Source organism: Rhinatrema bivittatum, chromosome 3 (genome assembly GCF_901001135.1).
Source record: "Rhinatrema bivittatum chromosome 3, aRhiBiv1.1, whole genome shotgun sequence".
NCBI lineage: Eukaryota > Metazoa > Chordata > Amphibia > Gymnophiona > Rhinatrematidae > Rhinatrema > Rhinatrema bivittatum.
Genome location: NC_042617.1, coordinates 377,556,376 through 377,583,194, shown reverse-complemented (window position 1 = coordinate 377,583,194; position 26,819 = coordinate 377,556,376). Strand labels below are relative to the sequence as shown.

Sequence of the window (26,819 nt, the reverse complement as noted above, 5' to 3'; positions counted from 1 at the left end):
TATCTCGGTGGAACCTCCACTTATGTACATATTAGGAGTTCAGGAAACTGTCTGCTTCTGTACACCTCATTTCCCTTCTCCCACATCTATCGGGGCCAGCAATGCCACAGAGTGTTTTCTACTACCTCCTATACCTACACAATCCAAATAGTTCAGAAAAGACGTGTTTTATCCAGTCACCCAAGAAGGCTAATTCTACTGCTGTTTGAGTCCAGTGGAGAGCGATCCTATGCCCTGAACTACATGTGTGTGGATGTGCTGCTACTGCTCCCACTACCTACTGCTTTGATGCTCTCATGATTGAGAACATTACATGAATGAAATGATAGGATATGATCACTTGCATGTGAATTTAAGTGAATGATTGTTGTATAGTTACCCTCATTCTCTTGTTCAGGCCTACCTGAATCCAATGGCATGAAGTATCAAGACATCTAGAAATAAGTATGGATACAGTGGATGACTATCTAGTCTTAATATGCTCAAACTGATGCACTATGCTGTTTACACAGCTCTTGCTATTTTCCTTCACAGCCATGAAATGGAACATATCTGTTCAACTGCCTGATCCATCAGGAAGGTCTCGTGTGAAATTTAATAAACCAATTACAGAAACATACATATAAACAAAGATCTTAACCACGATACTGACAATGTTATATAATGATTTGTATGGTGGATGTGCAATCATTAGACCACTGATGGGAAATAACACAAGTTTGAAAAGCAAAGTTTTAGAAATACAGGTTTTCTATTTATTTAAAAATAATAGTTTGTAGTTACTACATTGCAGTGACAGTAATTCTTACACATACATTCTAGTTTGTATAAAAGGATTCAAAGTAGTACGCATCCAAACTAACATAGAAAGTGTCCCACGTAACAGTAATGAAAGGTCCATTCAATATGTACAAAAAAGAAAGGGCACTGTTATTCTGGTGCGATACTGTAGGTTATTTAGAAACATAATACTCCAGATATCTGGAGGAAAAAATGATAAAGCTAAAGAATTTCTTTTGAAACCGTATCTTACACATTACATACAACTTTTTTTTTGTGTTTTCTATTTTATTCTGTACAAAATAAGTATAATTCCTGCTAATCTGAAAACATGTCAGTTTGAAAACTAACCCTTCTAGGTCACTTTCATAAAGCTTAAACTACATTCTACACATTTACATCTCATAAGTGAAACAATTCAAAGAGATGTACGAAAAGGCTGCGAATCTTTAGCAAGTTGAAAACCTAGGGCAGTTTTGCCAGTTTCAGTATGGTCCAAAAATGTAATCATTTCTATGTTCTACAGGACATTGTATTAGTGATATGTACATAACCAAATATGATACAATATGCTTTCTGAAAAATTGGGTGATGGTACTATATTACCATTTCATTAACAAGATATCCATAACTCATGCAAATTAATTTTCAGCATTATTTGAAATCTCTCCATCATTTACTAACTGTATCTTGCATACTTTAGTCTTATTTAATGGTTAGACTACAATTTTTCTTTAAGATTCAGTTGTATAAATTTGCCTCCTATAGTGTTCTTTTGAATTGGAAAAAGATCAAATAATTAAATCAGTGAGAAAGGCTGGTTTCTTATAGCAAAACTACTAATGCTCAAAATACAGTTTTAGAGATAAAATTTTGTTTCCTAAACATAAAAATACCATGATTTTTAGAAATTAGAATGTAAAACTCAAATGAATAGTAATTTTCCCATAACCTAGAAAATATTTTGAAAGATTATCCTGCACCATTAAACTTTATTCGAAACAGTGACATCTTGATGATCTCAGAACCCTCACCTTTTATAACCAGATCTGTTTCCTAATATCAGAGGTCTTGGTGGTTTAATGTTATTTTCTAAATTAAACTGGACATGATTAGTATAAATATATGTAGGTCAAAACAGTTCACCAAGTTTAATTCCAAATATCTGATGCATCATTAGACACGTATATTTTTAAGGAATGGAGAACAGATAAAACATTTCCAATTTCAATATGCATATCTGCACTAGCAGCTGCATTGGGAGATGCACTTTAACAAATAACTTTAACCATTTCTAGTTTGGTGATATGCCATGTGTTTTGCAAGCAGCAGTAATATTTGTTAGCAAACTGCAGGAGAATTACATTTTCTAAAATTTGTTTTATGACAGATTTCAAGAATCCGGAAAACTGTTTATGGTTAATCATAGATTTCTCCTGACATCTGGCAGGGTTTTCTAGGTGTGTTAACATTTTAATCATCAATTATGAAGGGAAAATCAATTATATCCATTGCCAAAAATATTAATACTTCAGAAATAAGGAATAGAACTCAGACTATGAAATATTTCACATTTACCAATAAGGTACAAAATTAAGTAAATAAATGTCATTGTTTATGATCAAACTTATGTAGGCCCACATGCAGCCAAAAATATTTTATGGTTTATAATCAGAACTGCAATTTCTATCAGCTGCTAAATGGATGTGCACTGATTTTAGTCTGAATAATACAATTTATTTATGCAACAGCATGATGCACAGAACATCAAACACTACTACTACAAAATTTCCTGTGGCATAATACTGTTTGTGACTTTTCTTATTGAGAGATGAGAGAGCTACATATTTTAGACTTCAATATGTATATGTTCATTCACATTCAGAATGAACATATACATAAAAGCAGATAATTTGTCAGAGTTAATTAGCTACAACTTCAAGCAAGTTTTGATGAGAAAAGCCTGATGGAAATTTAACAAGGAGAAAGATTGAATTAAACCATTTCCTATTTTATAATTTTCTTTTTCCTCCACCACTACCTGCCAGAAACAACTTTAACATCTGACCACCTCAACTCTCATCTATAGTGCTGAATGTTTCAGACTGTGGTCATTTGCAAAAATCTAACAGTAAAACCCACTATTGCTTGGACAATCATTTTAATTGTATCATCAAGAAAATAAATAAAATGGTCTTAAAAAACAGAAAAAACCTTGTGCAAATACATCCCATACAGACATCTCATTAATAGTAAAGACGACATTATAATGTTGTAACCCCACTTAATGTAATGTCAAAGAATCCTACTCTTCTACCTACTGAAATTTCCAGTTCAAGTGTTGAATATCATGGGATCATGAAGAGAGATCAGTTTCGGTGCAAGCACAGAAAGATATTTACACACTGATTTGACATTAAGACTGTTTGGTAGACAGACTAGTTAAAATTTGCCAGTGTGTTATTAGCAGAAAGTGCAACTATATTACACTACAGTTGTTTCATTAAGTACAGGTTAAGTCAGGGCTTCTCAAAGCTACATTTATGACTCCTTAGCCAGTTGGGCTTTCATGATATTCACAGTGAATATACATGAGATAAATATACATACATTAGACATAACATATGCAAATTTATCTGATGCAAATTCATTGGGGATATCATGAAAACCTGCCTGGCTGTGGGGATCACCAGGACAGATTTGGAAAGCCCTGGTACAAGCTATAAAAGCTGTATCCTCTGTGTAACAAGCAATAAGTGCACACAGGAAGCAGTAATAACCACTTTTCTAGCAATTATAATAACCACTTTCTAGCAATTATAGCTTCTCACACTGAAATGGGAACAGCCATTATTGTAACAGTATCACAAATTACCTTGCATGGAACTTTATTGCTTCAGTGTGTGTGTGTGTGATGCTATTTGTAATATCATAGCCAATGGGGCCATTTGACTAGGCAGGCAACTGCCTGGGGTGCCAGGCCCAGGAGGGTGGTGAGGACACCAATTCACCTCAACATGGACTGAGGCATGAGTACTTTATGATGCCACTGTGGTGGCAGGAGCGCCCCTAAGCCTTTACAGGGTTACCAGCAGGCAGCTGCATCATCAAAAGGGGACTCCAGTGGACCAGCCACATCTGAGGGACCCACAATCTCTGAGCAGACTGCCTGAGTTGTTGGCTAGTTTAGTGACAGGTGCAATACTAATATAGACCAAGCAGAATCCACTAAGGTAATTTTGCAAAGACTGGTGGCCACAGTTATTGAATGACAAAGGAGCTGCTTAAAGAATTACAAAATGACTCAGAAATAATACTAACACAGGGTATCGCTATACATGTGTTTTTTTCTTTTAGGCACTATACAGCAAGGTGGTATTATCTTAAGTATCTCCCCCCTGGAATCCCATCTATGGAGGAGGTGAGCTTCAAATTTATGTGCAGGCAACTTATGGCTGTCCTGTGATAGTATTACTTCCTGCCCATGGATGTCACTTCCAGAATACTGAGATCAATCTTGCTGCTGTGGTCCAGATGGAAGCCTACTGTGGGTCACAGTTTTTTCCATCTCTGAAATAGATATTAGACAACCCATATGTAACAACCTGCAGTTTCTGAAATTCTCTCAATAAAATGTAGCCCTCGCTGGCCTCTCCATAGATATCAAATTCTAATTTTTTTTTTATATTTGGCCAAATGGCTCCAAAATGCAAGTGAGAGCAGTACTATGATAGGAATATAAGACTTGTAACTAATCCCTCTGACAGAAGTCCAGCCATAAAATAATCACACATATGCTAAGGCAGCAATGCTGGCCATAAAAAGTTTGACAGAAATTAATCATTTTACTTAAAGGCAACAGTACAAAGATTATTTTTAATCTATGGTGGAAATCAAATAAATCTGCAGAAGAGAAATACATGTGTATTATGCTATTTATATCTTTATTCTCCTGTAGTTTTTCTGGGGAATTATAGTATGGTTGTAAATTCTAATGGGAATAGATATTATTCTTGTTTCCTATGCTATGTACAAGCTATTCTTTTAAGTAAATATGTACTGCAATGGATTCTTACATATGGTGGAAAACAGATTAAATGCATTCTGTAAATCACTATTAGGAAACAGTGAATAGTTCCTAATAGGAAATAGGAAATTAAGAATTAAAATCTGGTTTTCAACTGACTGTATCCTGGTCCTTTACAACGAGTAACAAACCTTTGAAAATGTCTATGAAAGCTGTAAAAATTCTCACAGTGCACAATCTGCCAAAGTACTGCATATAATATATTCAATTATGGTATTTTAAGTAAAAATAACTTGATGTTAATATTTTAATAAGAAAGCAAGCCACAGCTTGTTTGTAATAGCAGAATCCTAAATCTATCCTGCATCTGGAAAGTTATCTGTTTTCAAATAAATGTTTGCTGTTTTAAGAGTCACTTTGTCCTGTAAATAAACCTAGATAGCCAATTTGGTTGGTTTAACACTTCAACTGCAAATTAATCTTAACGATAACGAAGACCAACTCACTCAGTGTATATTTAACTTGATATTATTTAAGCTTAAAAACATTTGTCCCATCAAATTGGTGTCCTAATGAACCACTCCCACTTTGTTTACATTTTTGTACCATACCAAATTATAGATGCCACTGCAACCTTCTATACTTCGATTTTTTTTAAGAAACTGTGTATGTAATAAAGAGGAAGTGGCAATTTTAAAATTACAAAATAACATTGTACCATAAACAAATAAATAACTGCTTTTCTGTTCAATAGCCATACATAGTGTAATATATTCCCTTAAGATGTACAGCTATCATTTACAAAATAGAACTTATTTTACTAATGATGCAAGAAATGATAAAATACAAGGCACAATCATTAATAGGTTATTTTCAGGTGTAGCTTGACTTTTGTCAGTGTGATAAGTATGTCAGAAAAAGTGCAGAAAATTCACAATGTGCAATGAGACCACTGTATAAAACATGATTGCATAAAAAGTGATTTGGCCTTTTTTAAACCTTTAATAATGGAAAATAAATCTTAAAATGAAAGCATGACATCTTAAAATTATTTTTTATTCTAGTGCTATCTAAAAAATCTCAATGAAGAATGTATACCTGGGTTTTATACATTTATATATATATCTATATATCTATATATCTATATATATAGATATATATATATATACACACACACACATGAACATGTACACACACACACATTTCTTGGTAAGTCATTTCATTCTTTTTAAGATGTCTGAAGTCATAGAAATGACAATCCAGATAAGAAAGTCCACATGGAGAGTATTGTACCCTTTCCTGCTATTGTCTTGAATCGGCCAACCAATTTAGCTTTTTTTCCCCCCAAGAATCTCTGTAAAAGGACCCGACAGTGCATTGTTGTGCTCTACCTTGTGTACCAAAAGCAAAACATACTGGAGCACAATTTGTAATACCTTGAGAATAACAAGATACAGCCAATTTTTCACCACTGAAAATTGTATGCTGCCCAGACAATTAAAAATAAAAGACGGTTTTCCACTGCACTGATTCTCAGTCTTTGGCACATAAACAGAGATTTAGTGATTGATTATAGGAAGGTCTGAAAAATTAGACATATTAATGAAACTTTTTCCAATGTGGATACATTATACATATATATTTTTGCTATTACAGCCAGCTTCTCCCTCCAAGCTATATGCCCATGTCAGCGCATACAAAAAATCCCAGAAGCATGTCAGTGTGCTGACACAGGGACTGCTATTGCCACAATAGTGGTGACCTGAGCTGGCACAGACAGAGGAGTACTTTGCTCCTCTTAGAGAAACTTTTGATTAAAACATCTATGCATTTGACTGAAGTGGGACACAACAGAAATCTGATCTGTAGGCTTCTCTTATAGTTGGTCTATTCCATCACCACTGAATATATATTAATCAGCTCTGCAAAGCTGGGTAGTTCTACATTTGTCCCTACTGGAAAAGTATTTCTTAAGTTATTATCACACTTTGCCAAAACAGTCCTGGGAGACAGAACACCTGTAATTAATAAAACACTACCTTGCATTGTCAAAAATAGATGTTTTTCCATCTTCTGCATGAAAAGTTCCATTACCTCTTTAAAATAATTAGAGGCAATATTTGTATTCCAACAGTAGACATTTCTTCCACGAAGCAGTCAAGAATTGTTTATTTACAAGTCTTCAAACAAAATGACTGTTGAAATGCATAACCTATTTTAGGGCAATAAATAGCAAAGTTTTAAAATATATATATTTCTTTCAAAGAAATGTTTTTTTGGCTATTTCTTTTCATTGATGAAATATTTAAAACATAATAGCAGCAGCAAAGCAGAAGCATCAGTCTGCTTATTTTTCAACTATGTACCTGCTTTACAGCTTTTTCTGTAAAATGTTTGGTACAAGTTACCAACCAATTAAATTAGCCTTTGCTTTTTCAGTCAATTTTCGAACTCTACCCCTGCTAGAAGTTCCAAAAGTCAAAGACGTATCCTCGAACAGCAGTTGCCTTTGCTCCTCTTCAGAGTCCTCTTCATTGTAAAAAGCTGTCCTCCTGCCCTGGTTTCTAGTTCTCATGTGTGGTTCTGGATCTTTACATTCCTTTGAAGCTTCATCACCATTTTCTTCCAGAGGTTCCTCTGGCTTCCTGCAGCTGCTTCTTGTCTGCATTTTGTCACTTTCAGGACTTGTGTGTTTTAAATTTAGTTGTAATGTTTTTGCTTTGGGCTTTCTGCCCCTGTGGCCCTTTCTGTGCAATGAATATTTTCCTACATTCATTTCAGAATGAGAGTTGCATGCAGAGGTGGTTGCTTGTTCCTCTATTTTATTTACTGTGATTCTGATGGGCTGCGCCATGTCCTGCTTATCATTCTCCTGTTCGGCACTTAGTAGCTTTTTGGGTTTTCTGCCTCTCTTCTTGTGCACTATCACCTCATTGGTGCTGTTATTAGCACTGGCACTGCTGGTAACGTTTATTTTAGGCTTTCTCCCAGGACCTCTCTTCACTATCAGTTTTGAGGGCTGCCCACCATGTCCATTTACTTGTACAGCTTCGGATGCCAAAGTATTATTTTTTTTGTCAACTGTAAAAGAGAGACAATCATTACCAGGCTTGCATATATCTATCGCTATACTCTATATCATTATTAAAAATTACGGAACACTTACAAAGAATGAAAAGAATACCTTTGCCAATAGATCTGCCAACCTAGTTAGAGATGCTTTGAAGTACTTTCATTGGGGGAGTGGTGACAAAACGTCGCAGGTAAGCAAGAGTCATAGTAATCACAATTAAGTCACCGGTACTTCTACACAGATACACACACCTATCTGACCTTGTGTTCTGCTAAATCCTGAAGTTGAATTTTCTTTTAAGTTAGCCAATAATTTAGAGTGCTTTTATTGCTGTCAATTCTTTTCTGCATTATCTATGTTTACATGGTTTGAAATCTATTTCTATTTTCCTAGTTATATAGAATATTAAGAATCTTTGCAAGTCTTTATCTAAGTGTCTATTAAAGAATAAAAGGGCTGTTTATTATCTACCACCCACCCCTAGGATGTTTTCTTCTTAAATAGTTCTTCTAAGGACTTAGGTTAAGTGAATAATGTAAGACCTAAGTACCAATCTCACAACTTGTATATTAGTCACTATTAGCAAAATGTGTTTTATCCAGTGTAAAATGTGTGGTGCTTATGTCCCAAAATCTACCATTTCGAGAATTAAGGATCATCCAATTTGCCTTCAGCTGTCTACAATGAAAAAAGAAGCTGACTCATCTGAAAGAGGAATTGTCCAAGTTTCAAATAACCTCTCCTTTGCAAAATCCAGAATACCTGTTCCAACTCTCTCAGAGGATTCAGAAACCCAGGAATAAATGGTAAACAAGCCACGTGACTGAGACACACAATGTATTCAATTTTGCAGCATCATATGCATATACCTCCACTTCCACAGATACCCAGGATTCAGAAACCCAGGAATAAAAGGATTACAACGGGCTCTGGCAGAATAAGGCCTGGATGAAGAGACACCTGCTCTTCCCATTGTTATCCTTATAACACATTTCCTGCATTTGATAACAAAGAAGCCCTAGCAATAGAATATGAAATGATTTCTGAAAGGGAAGCAGACACCCAAAGTACCTAGAAACCCTTTAACATTACCAAATCTCATAAAAGAAAGCTTCTGCTGGAACACTCGGCCATTAGAGAAACCAATTTGGGAGCTCATTTTGATGGGGACACAACAGTTAAAATGCCTTCCTGGAGGAGTGAACGGAGGAGTAGAAGTAGGGATAGGGAGTAGAGAAGGGATAGGAGGCGGGAGGGGGAAGGGGACAGATAGGAGAGTGTGGCAGGACAAGAACGGCAGGCTAGGGATAGACAGAGAGGGCAGATGGGAGGGGAGTTTGCAGGACAGGTGCAGGAGGGGGGAGGAAGGAGGGGAGTGGGAAGTGTAGATAGTGACAACTTTCTGGAAGAGGCAACCCTATCATTCAGCAGCCAGGCAGCCTTGTCTAAGGGCCTTAAAAGTTCAGCATTGAGTAGGAGATGCTTATTGCTGGGGTCCTCAAGAACTAGAGTTTACTCTTTGGGAACGTGCCACAAAGACATCCAGGGCAGCCATGGGACAGATATGGCACACCATTGCCCAGGCCATATCCTGGCGCAGTGGAATAAGAACTGGAGAGCAGGAGGCACACTGCTACTGTGAAATAAAGGTCCAGGTCACGACCAAGGTGGCAAGCAGGAATAAGTATCACCAAAAGATGGGAGAAGGAGCCCCTTGCCCAGCGCCTGATTGAATGAATTGGATTGCATGTATTTGAGGGGATGGAAGAGGCCCCGGAAACCAAATGAGCTGGGGCCGGTAAGTTCACTTCACCTGTAAATGTCTAATCTGATCCAGATGTACACATATTTTGGCATAAGATGCTCATATTGATATATGGATGGATTGATACAAAATGCACAACTTATGCCAAACATTACATTTGCACTTCCTAAAATTTATACTTAGGTCTTCTTCTTTGTTTCAATGGATATACAGAAAAAAAACTCACTGATGTATAAATTTTTTTTTTTATTACTTCTTCTGTATAAAAAAGAATCCTCAATGACCCAAAAATCTTTTTTTTGGGGGGGGGGGGAAATACTTCAGTACTGGCTGGAAACATATAACATTGAATCAAAGACCAGTTGATGCAACCACTGGTCTAAAAAACCTCTTTTTGTGTGGTTTTTTTCTTTGTAATTTTATAAATCCACTTTTCTTCTTAAATTTTATTCAAACTTCAAAATGTTAATTTGCATAAAGCAGAAGTGTGCCCAATAGGAAAAATATTTTTCTCAAATCTCTGATTCAGCGTTTACTTATCTCATAAAGGTCCTGATAACATTTAGTTGCATGAGCTCCATGTAACGCTGAAATATGCCTGGAAAACATCGACGTGGCCAATGTTTCGCAGATAATGCTGCATCAGGGCATTCACAACAATCTAAAATAGTTCTTTGATACCCGTACCGGAGAAGCTTTTCATGGGTAATGATTCAGATGGACTGAACCAAATCATGATGAACCTAGAAGATGTGGTAGGCCTGATTGACAAACTGAAGAGTAGTAAATTCACCTGGACCGGATGGTATACACCCCAGGGTTCTGAAGGAACTAAAAAATGAAATTTCAGACCTATTAGTAAAAATTGGTAACCTATCATTAAAATCATCCATTGTACCTGAAGACTGGAGGGTAACTAATGTAACCCCAATATTTAAAAAGGGCTCCAGGGGCGATCTGGGAAACTGCAGACCAGTTAGCCTGACTTCAGTGCCAGGAAAAATAGTGGAAAATGTTCTAAATATCAAAATCACAGAACATATACAAAGACATGGTTTAATGGAACAAAGTCAGCATGGCTTTACCCAAGGCAAGTCTTGCCTCACAAATCTGCTTCACTTTTTTGAAGGAGTTAATAAACATGTAGATAAAGGTGAACCGGTAGATGTAATGTATTTGGATTTTCAGAAGGTGTTTGACAAAGTTCCTCATGGAAGGCTTCTAGGAAAAGTAAGAAGTCATGGGATAGGTGGCGATGTCCTTTCATGGATTACAAACTGGCTAAAAGACAGGAAACAGAGTAGGATTAAATGGACAATTTTCTCAGTGGCAGTGGAGTGCCTCAGGGATTTGTATTGGGACCCGTACTTTTCAATATGTTTATAAATGATCTGGAAAGAAATACGACGAGTAAGGTAATCAAATTGCAGGAAGACCTTGTGAAACTGGAAAATTGGGCATCGAATTGGCAGATGAAATTCAATGTGGATAAGTGCAAGGTGATACATATAAGGAAAAATAACCCATGCTATAGTTACACAATGTTAGGTTCCATATTAGGAGCTAACACCCAAGAAAGAGATCTAGGCGTCATAGTGGATAACACATTGAAATAGTCAGTTCAGTGTCCCTCGGTAGTCAAAAAACCAAACAGAATGTTGGGAATTATTAGAAAGGGAATGGTGAATAAAACGCAAAATGTCATAATGCCTCAGTATAACTCCATGGTGAGACTGCACCTTGAAACTGTGTACAATTCTGGTCGCCGCATCTCAAAAAAGATATAGTTGCAATGGAGAAGGTACAGAGAAGGGTGACCAAAATGATTAAGGGAATGGAACAGTTCCCCCTATGAGGAAAGACTAAAGAGGTTAGGACTTTTCAGCTTGGAGAAGAGACGGTTGAGGGGGGATATGATAGAAGTGTTTAAAATCATGATAGGTCTAGAACAAGTAAATGTGAATCGGTTATTTAGTCTTTTGGATAATAGAAAGACTAGGGGTACTCCATGAAGTTAGCATGTGGCACATTTAAAACTAATCGGAGAAAGTTCTTTTTCACTCAACGCACAATTAAACTCTAGAATTTGTTGCCAGAGGATGTGGTTAGTGCTGTTAGTGTAGCTGTGTTTAAAAAAGGATTGGATAAGTTCTTGGAGGAGAAGTCCATTACCTGCTATTAATTAAGTTGACTTAGAAATTACTGTTTATTTGTACATTGACATGTTAATGATGGACAATAAAGTATAAATTACAAAAAAAGAAAAAGAAAATAGCCACTACTAATACTAGCAACAGTAGCATGGGATAGACTTAGTTTTTGGATACTTGCCAGGTTCTTATGGTCTGCATTGGCCACTGTTGGAAACAGGATGCTGGGCTTGATGGACCCTTGGTCTGATCCAGTATGGCATGTTCTTATGTCTTATGTTCTTAGTTGTTTGAAATTAAATTTTAAATCAATATCCAAGTATTAAACCACTTATCACTTAAAATTATGTAAAAACTCACTCTGTAGTCCGTATGTCTTTACTTGTTTCCCTGGGCTCAATAACTCAAACATGGCCACATTCACATATAAGAACTATCTATTAATGTCTTCTATTATATTTTAAATTTCTTATGCAATATTATTGCTTTATGTAACCATCTATCTTAACACAAACGTCAAACTTCAATTTGCATCAAATTAATGTATTCCATTCTATTTTGCAATTTAATCCATGAGGTTCTTCAACCTTTAATCTGCATATCCACTTCTGTTCTATATAATATAATGCATGCTCTCTACCGCTCCTTCTTACATTCTTTGTGACTTAGTCTAAGGCGACCCATCTCAAATCCTCAATCTTGTGTTGTTTTTATGGAAAACTTTATGGGATTAGAATAATCAATAAGGAGGGACCTCGATGATAAAATAATTAGAAAAGACGTGGTGAAAATCTTAACAGTATTTTATGCTAAATGAAGAAATTAGGATGTTATTTGATACATGTACGCTATATGTTGATGGAGATCAAGGAAACTATATTAAAGATTATGATTAGAACAGAAAACGCAAACATTATATTAATGCGAACAAATAAATTGACAAATTATTGGCATTAGGATGTCAGTGACATCGATCCGTATGGACATCACCATGTAGAATTTGATTGGTTTATTCAGAATCATTTGGGAGTAATTTAAAAAGACATTGTAGCCATGTTTGAGTTATTGAGCTCAGGGAAACAAGTAAAGATGTACAGTCTATGGACTGACTAAAAGAGTAAGTTTTTGCAAAATTGTAAGTGATAAAAAGTGGTTTAATACTTGGATATTGATTCTCTCCGAAGGTTATCAAATCTTCACAAGAGAGAACCGTTCTGTTCGTACGTCTCACATTGAATGTCAAAGTGGTCCCTAATCCCCTACATTAATATGTAAACCTCACTTCAAGTGACTGGGCCCGTCCTCACAACAGAGTTCCTGTGCCAGCTTGCTGATGGGGTTGGTCTACTGTCATCATGTTTGTCCTGCTGCTTCCTTCTTATGCCCTCCTCTATGTTCTGCCTGTAGTCTTGCTTCCTTGATGTGGTCTCCAGTCACAGTCCTGCTGCTGGTGTCTCTTCTCATGTCTCATCTCCTGGTTCTGCTGCTGCTGGTGTCTCTTCTTATCCTGCTGCTGCCTCCATGTTGCTGTGTCATCTCCTGGTCCTGCTGCCTCCATGCTGTTGTCTCATCTCCTGGTCCTACTGCCTCCATGCTGCTGTCTCATCTCCTGGGGCTGCTGCCTCCATGCTGCGATTTCCAAACCTGGCCCTGCTGCCTCCATGCTGCGATTTCCAAACCTGGCCCTGCTGCCACCATGCTGCGCTTTCCAGACCTGGCTCTGCTGCCTCCTACTTGAACTTTGCTGCTGTGGCCCTTACCTTGTCCTTCCCTTTGCTGCTGTGGCCTTACCTTGTCCCTTCCTTTCAGCGCAGTCTTTCAACATGGACCGTCTGGGCCTTCTACATGAACTTTGCTGTTTTGGCCCTTAGGTTGTCGTCCCCCCCCCCCACCCTTTGAGTGGACTCTTTCAATATGGACTGTCTGGTCATTCTACATGATCTCACACAGAGATCATCCTTAACTAAGAGGTATGTACAGATCCACAACCCAGGCCAGTACAGGGGTGAAAGCCAGTCCTTTGAAGTCTGCCTGGTCCCAGGCAACAGCAGGCCTCATCGCTGTCTACTCTTGGGCAATGGGGAATCTCTATCCTATACAACCACATGACTTTTTAGTTATCACAAAGCAGCTGACACGGTATTAGAAAAGGTTGCAAGTAAACAGAGGTGTATAATCTTGAGGCAGCGTACTGGGCAAGTGATGTCGCTCCAATTAGTAGCAGAACCTGTCCCTATAATCAACTGTATAAAATTGCCACCTATTCTATGCGCCCAAAATGTATGCTGCTACATAGGGTGCTAATTTGTATGCCTAATCTACCAGCGTGTACATATGGCAGAGTAAGCCTCCGGTGAGGCGACCTTGTGTGCCAGGCTCCAAGTCTAGTAACCAGTATTAAGTTATACAGATAAGTGGGGTTAAGTAGGCCTCTGTCTCGAAAAGAACAAGCTCTAATAGGGGTGGTAGCAGGTCTCTTGCTACCCCCTGCCCCTAACTAGGATCAACACCTGGCAGAGCCCTCCCCTAACCCATTTAATCAGTAGAATCTGATAGTAGCTGCCATGAGCTCTCCCTCTATCCCAGCATCACCAAATACAATAAGCATCATCTAAACCCATACCCAAGAAAAAAACACAGAAATAACAGCCTCCCTAGCAGCTGAAGTTCTTCCAAACAGGTACCCTCCCAAATACCAGCACAAATAGGCCCACTCCAGGTACTGGGTGGGAGAGCCTGAGGTACCAGTGGCGGGGGGAAGTGTACACTACAGGCAGATATGTACTCATCTGGTATCTGAGTTCAGATGCTGCTAACTTCTACACCCCCCATCTCAACTCTAGGAATAAACAGAGTTATGTCAAGGTGTAATCTTAGGTAGCAAAGCATGAGGGTATTTTCTCCCCATCCTACCCATTCACCTATCTGAAGCATCCATTGAAAAGAATGGAAGCATAGGCTTCAATGTGTCAAGAGCCAGTATGTGCTAAATGTGTGCATACAGTGCATGCTCTGGGTATACACTGTTGTGGTAAGGAAGGGAACAACTAGTCCTACAACACCCCAGATCCTGATATAGACAGAGGCTAACAAGGCACATCACTTACCCAGATTTACATAGTCCTGCATCAATATTCTCAAAACACATGAAGGCAATACAGCAAGAATTTTCTAATCTAAAACTAATTCTAAACACAAAAAAACCCGAAATCATCTGATTAAGAGAAACCCCACCATAGTTAATCCTCAGTCTATAAACCTTGGTAATTTTAATATCACAATGTAAATAATGTGTGGCTAGTCATAAATCACTGGTCAATACATCCTCAAAGGAATTTTTTTTTTACTGTTTTTTATGTTAACAGAATCATATGAACAGTGTAGATAGATTAAAACAAGACACTTTTTATAATGCAGAACCAGGAACCTCAACATGGCAGTGTTTCACATCAGGGCTACATCAAGGACAGATCACTGTATATATCAAGCGAAAACGCTTATAATATAACTTAAATGCTAACCGACTGAAGAAGCAACATCAACTACAAAAACAATACTAAGCAAAGATAAAACTAAGCAGTTTTTGTCTACTCCTTACGAACATGTAAATTACTAAACAGACTCTCAACTCTACTAACCCCTGTACCCCTCCTCGGTCAAGAAGTAAAAGAACTGTGTGCTGCAAAATATATATCTTACCAAATATGTTTCATGTCAATGTTCATGTGATACTAAATTGTATAGTACCAATGTATGTGTTACACCAAATTGTGTTATACCAATTTATGTAATGACCCAAAAATGAATGTTACTTTTGTAAACCATTGTGATCTTCACTTGGAACGACGGTATATAAAACAACAAAATAAATAAATAGACCCACAGATTTGTTCTAACATTGTTTTGTACAGACTACTTCCAGCACGCAGTTTACTTACCCATGCCCAAATGGGATATTCCTGGCCTGTTTGTCATCAACCATCAATGATGGCTGTGTCAAGCTTGTCTCTACTTGCTACTGAAGTCATTTGAGTCATTACTCCTCAGAACATTACTTACATCTGGCTGCATGACAGACATCTGTCAGAAGCATTTATGACAACTAAAATGTCTGCGTTATATACAAGGACCCCTCCAGCCCTCAGATGGGTCTAAATGCTTGAATTTCTACATAATTCAACACGCCATAATGCTTACCACAGGATACCTCTGGGAACACTTTCCCTATACATTTAGCACACAGCCAGGCTTTAGATCAAGGCTGGGTGTAGGCTCCTGAGTTCATCAGTTGACAACACTTTCTCTAGCCTTAATGCTATGCACAGAGCTGATGAGTGAGAGTCTATCAACACATCTGCCTGGGTCTCGGTATCCACAATGTCCAAAATGCTCAAACAACATAGGAGATGCTTCCTATAGGACAGCTACTATGCTAGGTTGACCATCAGTCCTGGCAGCCCTATGGCAAGCAAGGGCCTCAAATCAGAAAAGACCTGAAAGGTGGCTACTCTGCTTGGAAAATAACCATTCTGCAAGTTTGTCTCCCCAGGAGTCCTCAGGTTATGTGTTTTAAGGATGGCCATGGTTATGATAAGGATTAACATTATTACTAATTGAAACACCCAAAGTACTCTACCAATTTTCTATGTACCTACTTAAAGTAGGACAACATGATTAGCTTTGAGCTGGACAGGTCAAGGGCCTTGCTTTGCCCTCACATCTCAATATTTCCCAATAGTTACCTGTGACATTGGCAGGCTTGGTTATTAGCTTCTAACACAGCTTTGTCTTGGATTCCATGAGGTGACCTTTTTGTTAGGTGACGTGTGGGTGCTATTGTAGTCTTCACTAAATATACTCTGACATTTAAATTTCTGAGGTGACTTTCTACTACAAGTGAAGGCATGAGTACATCCTGTTCCTAATCTAGCCTTCAAAGTCATACCAGCATCCTAGTGTAACCTTCCTGAGCAGCTAACATAACTAACATGATAGCCCAAGGCCCTCACCAGCTGTACATGAGAGTTGACTGCTTAACTAGGTGAGGCAGGGGCCAGCTAAGTATGGGGGTGTGTAACCCCAATGAGATATGCTAGCTTGCAATGACCTGTGAGAAGTTTGGGCTTGCCACTATCTTTGACATGTGCTTGCCAAAACACTGTAAATGAAGGGTTGCTAAGTGAGCACTCTGTGTCTTTGCAGGCCCATGTGACACTATGTATCCAATGTACATGTGCAGATCTTAAGATGCACATGGATGTCAGCTATGGAATCAGGCTGTAACAAGAGAAGTCACTGGCTGATAATATTAAGTGCCAACTTGTAACTTCAGGTTATACCTTTAAGCAGCTGATGTACTTGTGATTCTAAAACACTTGGCTCCAATTCCTAGGTCCTGCTGGAGTTCCATCATACCTAGGATATTATCTCGCCTACATGTGAGGGTACGACAGGGTCCAAGACATAGCCGAGGTAAGCATGAAGGCATCAGCAATGGCATACTGTACACTATGTGGCCAGTCCTACTTGAAGGCTATGGCAAGACATTACTGTTTTGGACTGGCAATCACTATGAAAAGATTAGGATAATCATATGCAATTGGTGTTAGACAATGTACACACTAAATAAACCTATTACAGTCTCTTGCACTTATTGCTCCATTATGATCAGGTGGCCTAATTAGGCCTAAGTGGTTTCTGTGATACACTGACCCAGACAGAGGATCTGCGAGTACAAGACAAACCGAGATGAGACCAGCTGTAAATTTCTGCTGGGCTCTCTTCCATGGAAGCAGAAGGAGTAAATGAGGATTAACAGGCAAAGTAGCACTGAATGACACTTTGGCTGCCAGTCCGTATGGTCTCCCTGGCTTCTGCAGAGGGGCGCACGGAGGATCCTGGGGTAAATTAGGAATGACATCTACTAGGAGACCATGTCGTTTAATAAGATTATGGAATGCACAGCAAAGCAGCACTATCTCACCAGCTCTGAGTGGGGCATACATTAAAGCTCACCCCGTTTTGTCCAAACAATGAAATCTATTTTTGAGAACTCCAAAGGTGCGTTCTGTGACACAGTGGATAGAACATAAGGACTCAATGGGCCTCACCTCCACCGGCGTGTTGGGAATAGAGACTGGTGTGAGAAGCCATGTCCTGCAGCCGTATCTCAAATCTCTTGCACGAAACAGAGAACAGCTGCATTATTCACACCACCCTACAGCATGAGCCTTAAAAGAATATTGGCAAGCCCTAAGTCAATGCATCGCCTTGTCGATGGCCTCCTGAACCATCTGGTCCAGTTCTTCTCGGCGACCTGGAGCAAGCAACCCCGGCTCCGGAACAGAAGAAGGAGGCAGAGGCATAGCCGGAGGGACCACCATTAAAGGCGGAGTCGCAGCTCCCGACGCCCTGTCGTGTGAGGATTGCCTCGGTGACCTGGTCGCCGAAAAGGTCGGTGCTTTTTCTGGACAGGGTTTCTTCGGCGGCAGCTCGGATGGCGAGGTCGATGGCTTCGATGGTCCGAGACTTTCGGTGCCGATGGCGATGTTTCTCCTTACGATCCCCTCGGTCCTGAGGGGGAGAAGAGGGTGTCGAAGGCGGGGAAGTGATCGACGCCAGGCGGTCACTGGTCGGTGGACGATGCTGGCGCGACGTTGACGGTGCCGGTTTCAATGACGTCAATGCAATGGACGGAATCGGGGTTTGAGCACGGAAGAGAAGTCCCATCTTCTCCATTCTGGCCTTGCGACCTTTTGGTGTCATTAGGGCACATTTAGTGCAGGTCAAGACATCGTGCTCTCGTCCAAGACACATTACACAGACTTTATGTGGGTCTGTAATGGACATGGTACGAGTACAGTCCGGACACAGACAGAACCCCGACGCCATGGCCATAGAAAAAATCGAGCCACGGTATGGTCGATGGCCAGTAGACTGCGAGGGCCAAACTCAACGGTAATTGACGGAAAACGGGTAAAAGCTTACCGGAGTACCGCGGACTGAAAAAAGTTAACGGAGGGACCCCTGTGGGGCAATTTAACTTTAAATAATTCCCTGAGGAAAATTCCTGTCAGGAATCCTTGTAGAGCTCCTTAACCACGTGGCAACTGCTGCGCGGAAAAAAGAAGACTGAAGAGGGACCCCTGCTGGCTGCAGGGTTAGTGCCATGCTGGGCATGCCCAGTAGGGGCCAGTCAAAGTTCTAGAAACTTTGACAAAAGTGTTCCGTGATTGGGCTCCATCCTGTGATGTCATCCATATGTGAGGACTGCCATCCTGCTTGTCCTGTGAGAACAGTGCTCAAGAAGTATAAAGGATTCCATAAAGAGGAACACAGGGAAGAATACACAGTAGGACTGAGTGAGATGAAGAAAGAAATCAGGAAAGCAAAAGTTAAGTGGAAGAAAGCATTGCCAAAGAGGTAAAGCGAGGTAACAAAACATTTTTCAGATATATCAAAGAAAAAAAAAGGCCAAAAGTGGTATAGTGAAATTGAAAGATGACAAGGAGCAATGTTTAGAGAGAATGACAAAGAAATGGCAGAAATATTAAACAAATAGTTTGGTGTTTAGTAAAGACCCTGGAGAAGGACAGTTGCTGATTGACAAAACCATAGAAGAGAATGCATGGGAAGAGCTAGGAAAACAATGTAGACAAGGCCATGCAGCCAGATGAGGTATATCTCAGGATACTAAACGAGCTCAGAGTTGTGCTGATGGATCCGCTGAAAGACCTGTTCAGTAGATCCCTGGAAATGGGATTGGTGCTGTAAGATTGGAGAAGAGTGGTTGTGGTCCCGCTTCACAAGAGTGATAGCAGAAAGAAGGCTGGAAATTACAGGTTAGTAAGCCTCACCACAGTGGAGGGAAAATTAATGGAGACATTGCTGAAGGAAAGGATAGTTAACTATTTACTATCTGGTGGGGTTGCTGGACCCAAGGTAGCATGGATTCACAATAGGAATGCCCCGACAGACAAATCTGATTGATTTTTTTGATTAAGTGACTAGAGAACTGGATCAAGGAAGAGCACGATGTATTTTACTTGGATTTCAGCAAAGCTTTTGCTACTGTCATACATAGGAGTCTCATGAATAAAATGAGAAGCTTGGGAGTGGATGCCAAGGTGGTGGACTGAATTACAAACTGGTTGACTGAAGGGAGACAGTATGTAATGGTAAATATAACCTACTCTAAAGGAAAATAAGTATTAAGTGGAGTGCAACAAGGATCGGTTTTGGGATTGGTTCTGTTCAATATCTTTGTGCGCAACATTGCAGAAGTGATAAAAGGTAATGTTTGTCTATTTACGAATATACTAAGATCTGCAACAGAGTGGACACACCTGAAGGAGTAAAGAGAATGAAAAGTGATTTATGAAAGCTTGAAGACTGGTCAAAGATTTGACAGCTGGAATTCAATGCCAAGAAGTTTAGAGTCATGCATTTGAGGTGCGGTAATCCAAGAGCTGTATGTGATGGAGGTGAAAGAGGAACCTTGGGGTAAACCGGTGCGATATGTATTCTTTACAGGAACATCGGTATATAAAAATAAAAAATAAATAAATAAATAATGTCTGGTGATTTGAGGGCAGTGAATGAATGTGACAAGGTGATAGCTAAAACCAGAAGAATGCTGGGTTGCATAAAGAGAGGAATAACCAGGAAGAAAAAGGAGGTGATAATGCCCCTGTACAGGTCCTTGGTGAAGCCTCACTTGTGTTCAAATTTTGCAGCCCATATCTCAAAAAACAAAAGAGACAGGATGGAGGCAATCCAGAAAAAGGTGACCAAAATGGTGTGGTGTCTGTATGAAAAGACATATGGAAGGCTGAAGGATCTAAATATGTACAGCCTGGAAGAGAGGAGGTGCAGGGGAAATGGACAAATTTTAATTATGCACTCACTTCAAACCTTTTCCATTGGAAACTGTACAATTAGGGGCCCACAATAAGAATCTCTGGGGGGGGGGGGGGGGGGGGGGGGGGGGGGGAACAACTCAGAACCAACATCGGGAAATATTTCTTCACTGAAAGAGTGGTAGATATCTGGAATGCATTTGGAAAGAGGTGGTGAGGATGAAAACAGTAAACAAATTCAAAAGGGCATAGGACAAACACTATGGATCCCTAAAGGCTCTTGAAACTGGAAATGAAGAAAACGGTTCATGGAGGGTAAGCTGAATGGAGTGGCAGTTGCTACCCTTAATGAATTAGACTTGATGCTTTTGGAGGCAACTGTAACATCGCTCTCATTTTGAGGGGGAGTGGGGGAAGGGGAATTGGATTCAGATGACGGCCAACACTGGGCCCCAACATTTACGGTCTAGGGTACAGATACAGAGGCATTAGGGAAAAAGCACAGGACTGTTTTTTTATGACCAAGCACTAAAGCAAAGCATGTTCCAACAGCATTGTCTGAATTACCGTATTTTCCGGCGTATAAGACGACTTTTTAACCCAAGAAAATCTTCTCAAAAGTCGGGGGTCGTCTTATACGCCGGGTATCGTCATATAGGGCACACCTGCTCTCTGACCAGTTTCTCTCAATCACGCACACATGCTCTCAATCAAATGCATTCTCTCACTTACACACAGGCTGGCTCCTTCTCTCTCTCTCTCTCACTCACTTCCACTCCCCCCCCCCCCCCCAAGCACAAATAGTAGCTGCAGCAGCCTCCTCCAGCCCCCGCAGGCCAAGAAAGAAGAAACCCATCGGCCGCGGGAGGCTCATGCTGCTGTCTCCTTTCCCGATTACCAGCTCCTTCGACTGCTCGGGGGCCGATGCTATTTTTCATGCGGCTCGGCTTTCTCCTTCCCGCGCACCGCACTGCCGTTGCCGCTGGGCTATCAGCACGTTCAAGCCCAGCGGGAACGGCAGCGGTGCAAAAAAAAAAAAAAAAGCTGTGGCATCCGCGGCTGGCCTTTTCTTCTTCCCGCCCCCCCCTTTGAACCGGAACAGGAAGTGATGCGCGGGAAGAAGAAAGAGCCGTGCCGCGTGAAAAAATAGCGACGACAGCAGCATCGGCCCCGAGCAGTCGAAGGAGCTGGTAATCGGGAAAGGAGACAGCAGCATGAGCCTCCCGCGGCCGATGGGATTCTTCTTTCTTGGCCTGCGGGGGCTGGAGGAGGAAGCTGCAGCTACTATTTGTGCTCGGGGGGGGGGGGGGGGGCCTGGAAGTGAGTGAGTGAGAGAGAGAGAAGCAGCCAGCCTGTGTGTAAGTGAGAGAATGCATTTGATTGAGAGCATGTGTGTGTGATTGAGAGAAACTGGTCAGCGAGCTCATGTGTGTGTATATGTGAGAGACAATGAAAGTGACTGCTCAGAGAGATGACTGATGTGTATGTGAGTGTGAGAGAGAGAAAAAGCATGGAAGTGAGAAATCTGGGTATGTGAGAAAGCATGGGAGTAAGAAGCCTGATTATGTGAGAGAGAGCATGGGAGCGGGAGGGCTGGCTGTGTGTGTGCATGAGAGAGAGACTGGTTGATAAGGTGATGGTGTGTGTGAGAGAAAGAGACTGGTGTGTGTGAATGTGAGAGAAAGAATGTGATTCAGGGAATGAGAAGCCTGTGCACGTGGAGAGTGAGCATGGAAATGAGAGAGAGACTGGTGTGTGTGTGTGAGACAGAGAAAGTGGTTATGAGAGTGAGAAGCCCGTATATGTACGGTAAGCAGAACACGGGAGTGGGAAGCCTGTGTGTGTGTATGGCATGAGAGAAACTGTTCAGGAAGGTGTCTGGTAGTGTGTCAAAGACTGTTTGGGAAATGATTGGTGTGTGAGAGACCGAAACTGGTCATGGGGCATGACTGGTCTGTAGTGTGTGTGAGAGACATGGGCCCTAAGGAAGAGGACCATGAGTATAGAGCTTAGCCATTACTGCTGCTTCTGCTGTGTGCTACGGCCTGCATGGAAGAGGAGTAGGCTGCTGGAGGGGGTAAGTAAAGGTGGCTTTTAAAGTTTATTTTTCTTGATTGACTGCCATTTTAATTATTTAATATTATGTGATGTGTCTGCTTTTTTGAAATATTTTATTGGTGTTTGGAGAATGTTTAATAGTTTTTATGAGTTTTTAATTGTTGGATGTTATTCTGTTCATAGCTGTTTTGAAACATTTATTCTGCTTATTAGTATAGTTTTACAATTATTTCTGTGTGGGGATCTATAGCTGCTTGCTAGTTCTGTTTTCCTAATAAGAGGTGTATTGGTTTTTAGGGCCTGATATACGGTATTTGTAGTATTGCCTTTTCATAGATAGGGTTGCTCCTGTTTGAGTGTAAAATTATTTTTTTTCTTAAAAATATGTATAAAAAAGGCGGGGTCGTCTTATTCGCCCAGTGGTCTTATACGCCGGAAAATACGGTACTAAGAAGGCTGATCACCCCATCAAAACGTTGCCTCGGGAACGCTCCATTCAAAGCCAGTCAACTCTTGAATTGCTTCCAGGAGCAGAAAGAAACATCACGCTTCACGTAGGGTGACCAAAATGGGGTACCTTCTTTTGCGCACCTGTAAAGTCACCCCCAGCCACACCAAGTGTCTTCAGTCTGAGAAAACAGTCATGGCAACTAATCTCTATGAAAGAAACTGAGCAGTCTTATGTGGCTCTAAATCCAGGGGAATTTCCCCCAGTCATTCGACATAACCTCATTCACATCCTCCTAAACATCATCAGGCGCTTGCATGTGGTGGCTGACAAGTGGGAACCCCTTAGTATGCGAACCTGAATTAGCAAATGTTGCTTACCTGTAACAGGTGTTCTCACAGGACAGCAGGATGTTAGTCCTCACATATGGGTGACATCATCAGGATGGAGCCCAATCATGGAAAACTTCTGTCAAAGTTTCCAGAACTCTGACTGGCCCCTACTAGGCATGCCCAGCATGGCACTAACCCTGCAACCAGCAGGGGTCCCCCTTCAGTCTTATTTGAGAGCTAGAGGCAGTGCCGAAAAAATAAAACAAGAAAACATTACGAACCCAACACCGCGGGGCGGCGGGTGGGTTTCATGAGGACTAACATCCTGCTGTCTTGTGAGAACACCTGTTACAGGTAAGCACATTTGCTTTCTCACAGGACAAGCAGGATGGTAGTCCTCACATAAGGGTGAGTACTGAGCTAAGGATGTCCGAACATGCACCAAATGTACCCAACAGCATGCAACAGGCACAACAACTGGGGTGGAATTTGGTAGAGGGTATCCTGAACCCCACCGGGCAGGCGGAAGGGTGTTGGTACGTCACGTTGGAAATAGGTTACGTAGGACAGATTGGCCGAAGATGGAATCTTGTCTTCTGGCTTTATCCAAGCAATAGTGGGCTGCAAAAGTGTGGGGAGCGCTCCAGGTGGCAGCCCTGCAAATGTCAGGAAGCGGCACCAATTGTAGGTGTGCTAATGAAGTCGCCATGGCCCTCACAGAGTGTGCTTTAACACTGTCTTGGAAAGGAATGCGTGCTTGCTGACAGCAAAAAGATATGCAGTCCGCCAACCAGGAGGAGAGAGTCTGCTTACCCACAGGTTGCCCTAATTTGTTGGGATGGAAAGAGATGAATAACTGAGTGCTCTTCCTGTGGGTCTAGGTAGAATGCTAGAGCCCGTTTACAGTCGAGGGTATGCAGAGCCTGTTCCCCTGGGTTGGAGTGGGGCCTGGGAAAGAAGATAGGTAGTATGATGGATTGATTAATGTGAAACTCCGAAACTACCTTAGGCAAAAACTTAGGGTGAGTGCGGAGTACCGCCCGGTCCTGCAGGAGTTTAGTGTAAGGTGGATAGGTAACTAGGGCCTGTAATTCACTAACCCTGCGAGCTGAAGTGATAGCCAAAAGGAAAATCACTTTCCATGTGAGATATTTTAGGTCACAGGAGTGAAGAGGTTCGAATGGTGGTTTCATGAGCCGCCCGAGAAACAGATTAAGGTCCCAAGAAAGGGCCGGAGGACGTAAAGGTGGCTTGATATGGAGCAAGCCTTTAAGAAAACGTGTTACGAGGGGTTGTACCGATATAGGGACATCCCCGACACCTTTATGGAAGGCGGCTACTGCACTGACATGCATTCTGATGGAAGAGGTCTTTAGACCTGATTCCGATAAATGCCAGAGATAGTCCAAAAACCTTGAGATTGGACAGGAAAAGGGATCAAGGGACTGCGAATTGCACCATGATGTGTACCTTTTCCATTTATAGGAATAAGACTTTCTTGTGGAAGGCTTCCGTGAAGCAATCAGGACACGAGAAACCGAAACTGAAAGGTTAAGCAGTTGAAGGATTAACCTTTCAACATCTATGCCGTCAGGGACAAGGCCTGAAGATTGGAATGGCGTAGACATCCGTTGTTCTGAGTGATCAGAAGCGGGTGCGTTGCCAAGGGAATGTGCCTGCGGATGGAGAGATCCTGGAGTATGGGAAACCACACTTGGCGTGGCCAGTGAGGTTCTATCAGGATCATGGTTCCCTTGTCCTGACGGAGCTTCACGAGAGTCTTCGAGAGAAGAGGAAGTGGAGGGAATGCATAAAGCAGACCGGCTGCCCACGAGAGGGAGAATGCATCTCTGGGCTGAGAGCGCTCGCTCCAAATGAGGGAGCAGTAATTGTCCACTTCGTGGTTCTGAGGGGACGCAAAGAGGTCCATTTGGGGATGACCCCATTGCTGGAAGAGAGAGGTCGCTACCGAGGGATCGAGAGACCACTCGTGCGGCTGGAAGACACGACTCGGTTTGTCTGCCAAGACATTGTGCACTCCCGGCAAATAGGTGGCCCTGAGGTACATCGAGTGAAAGAGCGCTTCCGCCCAAATCTGCACAGCTTCCAGACACAGAAGGAAGGAGCCTGTGCCTCCCTGCTTGTTGATGTACCACATGGCCACCTGGTTGTCCATCTGAATCAGGATGACGTGATTTGACAGGCAATCCTGAAAAGCTCTGAGAGCATATCGCATTGCTCGAAGCTCCAGGAAATTTATCTGGTGTTTGGCTTCCTCTGGAGACCAAAATCTTTGTGACTGTAGTTCGTTCACATGGGCTCCCCACCAGAGGTTGGAAGCGTCGGTGGTGAGAATGAGTTGAGGATCTGGTAGGTGAAAAGGCAGTCCCTGGAGGAGATTGTTCTGATCTTTCCACCAGGCGAGAGACAGACGGAGTGCGTCGGTGATGTGGACAATGGTTGACAGAGGCTGAGTCGCTTGAATCCATTGTGACCTCAGAGTCCAATGCATAACTCTCATGGCCAGGCAGGCCATTGGTGTGAGATGGACTGAGGACGCCATGTGTCCGAGAAGGACTAGGAATTGCAGAGCTGTTGCTATATACTGAGACTGCAACTGGTGAGCGAGAGACACGAGGGTTTGCACTCGTTGTTGAGGTAGAAAGGCTTTTGCCTGTAAGGTGTCCAAGTCTGCCCCAATGAACGACAAGGTTTGAGATGGGACTAAATAGGATTTCTCGTAATTGACTAGAAATCCTAGAGAAATTAGAGTGTGTAGGGTCTAATCCAGGGATGATTGAGCGGTTTGCTGGGTTCCACTCTCGGTGCCGGTGTCAGAGGAACCTGGAGTCGTTGCATCGCCTTGTCGGTGGCCTCCTGGACCAGCCGGTCCAGTTCTTCCCAGAGACCTGGGACAATCAGCCCTGGCTCCGTGATGGAAGAGGGAGGCTGAGGCACAGTCGGAGGGGACCACCTTCACAGGCGGAATCGCGATTCCCAAACCCCGATTGGGTGAGGGTTGCCTCGATGTCCCGGTCGCAGGAGTGGTCGGTGCTGTTCCCGGACGGGGCTTCTTCGATGGTGGCTTGGACGGTGGCTCGGTCGATGATTTCGCTCCCTCGATGGTCCGAGACTTACGATGCTGATGGCGATGTTTCTCCCTAGGATCCCCTCGATCTTGAGGGGGAGTAACGGGAGTCGATGGCTGTGACGACGTCGATGGCGGGCGGTCACTGGACGGTTGTCGATGCTGGTGCGACTTCGACGGTGCCGGTTCTGATGACGTCGATGCGATGGACGGCATCGGGGTGTGAGCACGGAAAAGGAG

At 41.7% G+C, this 26,819-nt stretch overlaps 1 protein-coding gene across 2 annotated transcripts in view; it reads right to left on the bottom strand.

The window, feature by feature from the left end:
• Positions 1-738: 738 nt before the first annotated feature.
• Positions 739-26,819, bottom strand: part of PHIP (pleckstrin homology domain interacting protein) — a 944,985-nt gene continuing 918,904 nt past the window's right edge. For both annotated transcript variants that reach the window (XM_029595577.1, XM_029595576.1), the window contains exon 39: positions 739-7,888. In XM_029595577.1, the coding sequence (XP_029451437.1) occupies positions 7,212-7,888 (677 nt within the window). In that variant the 3' untranslated portion in view covers positions 739-7,211. The remainder of the gene's footprint in view (positions 7,889-26,819) is intronic.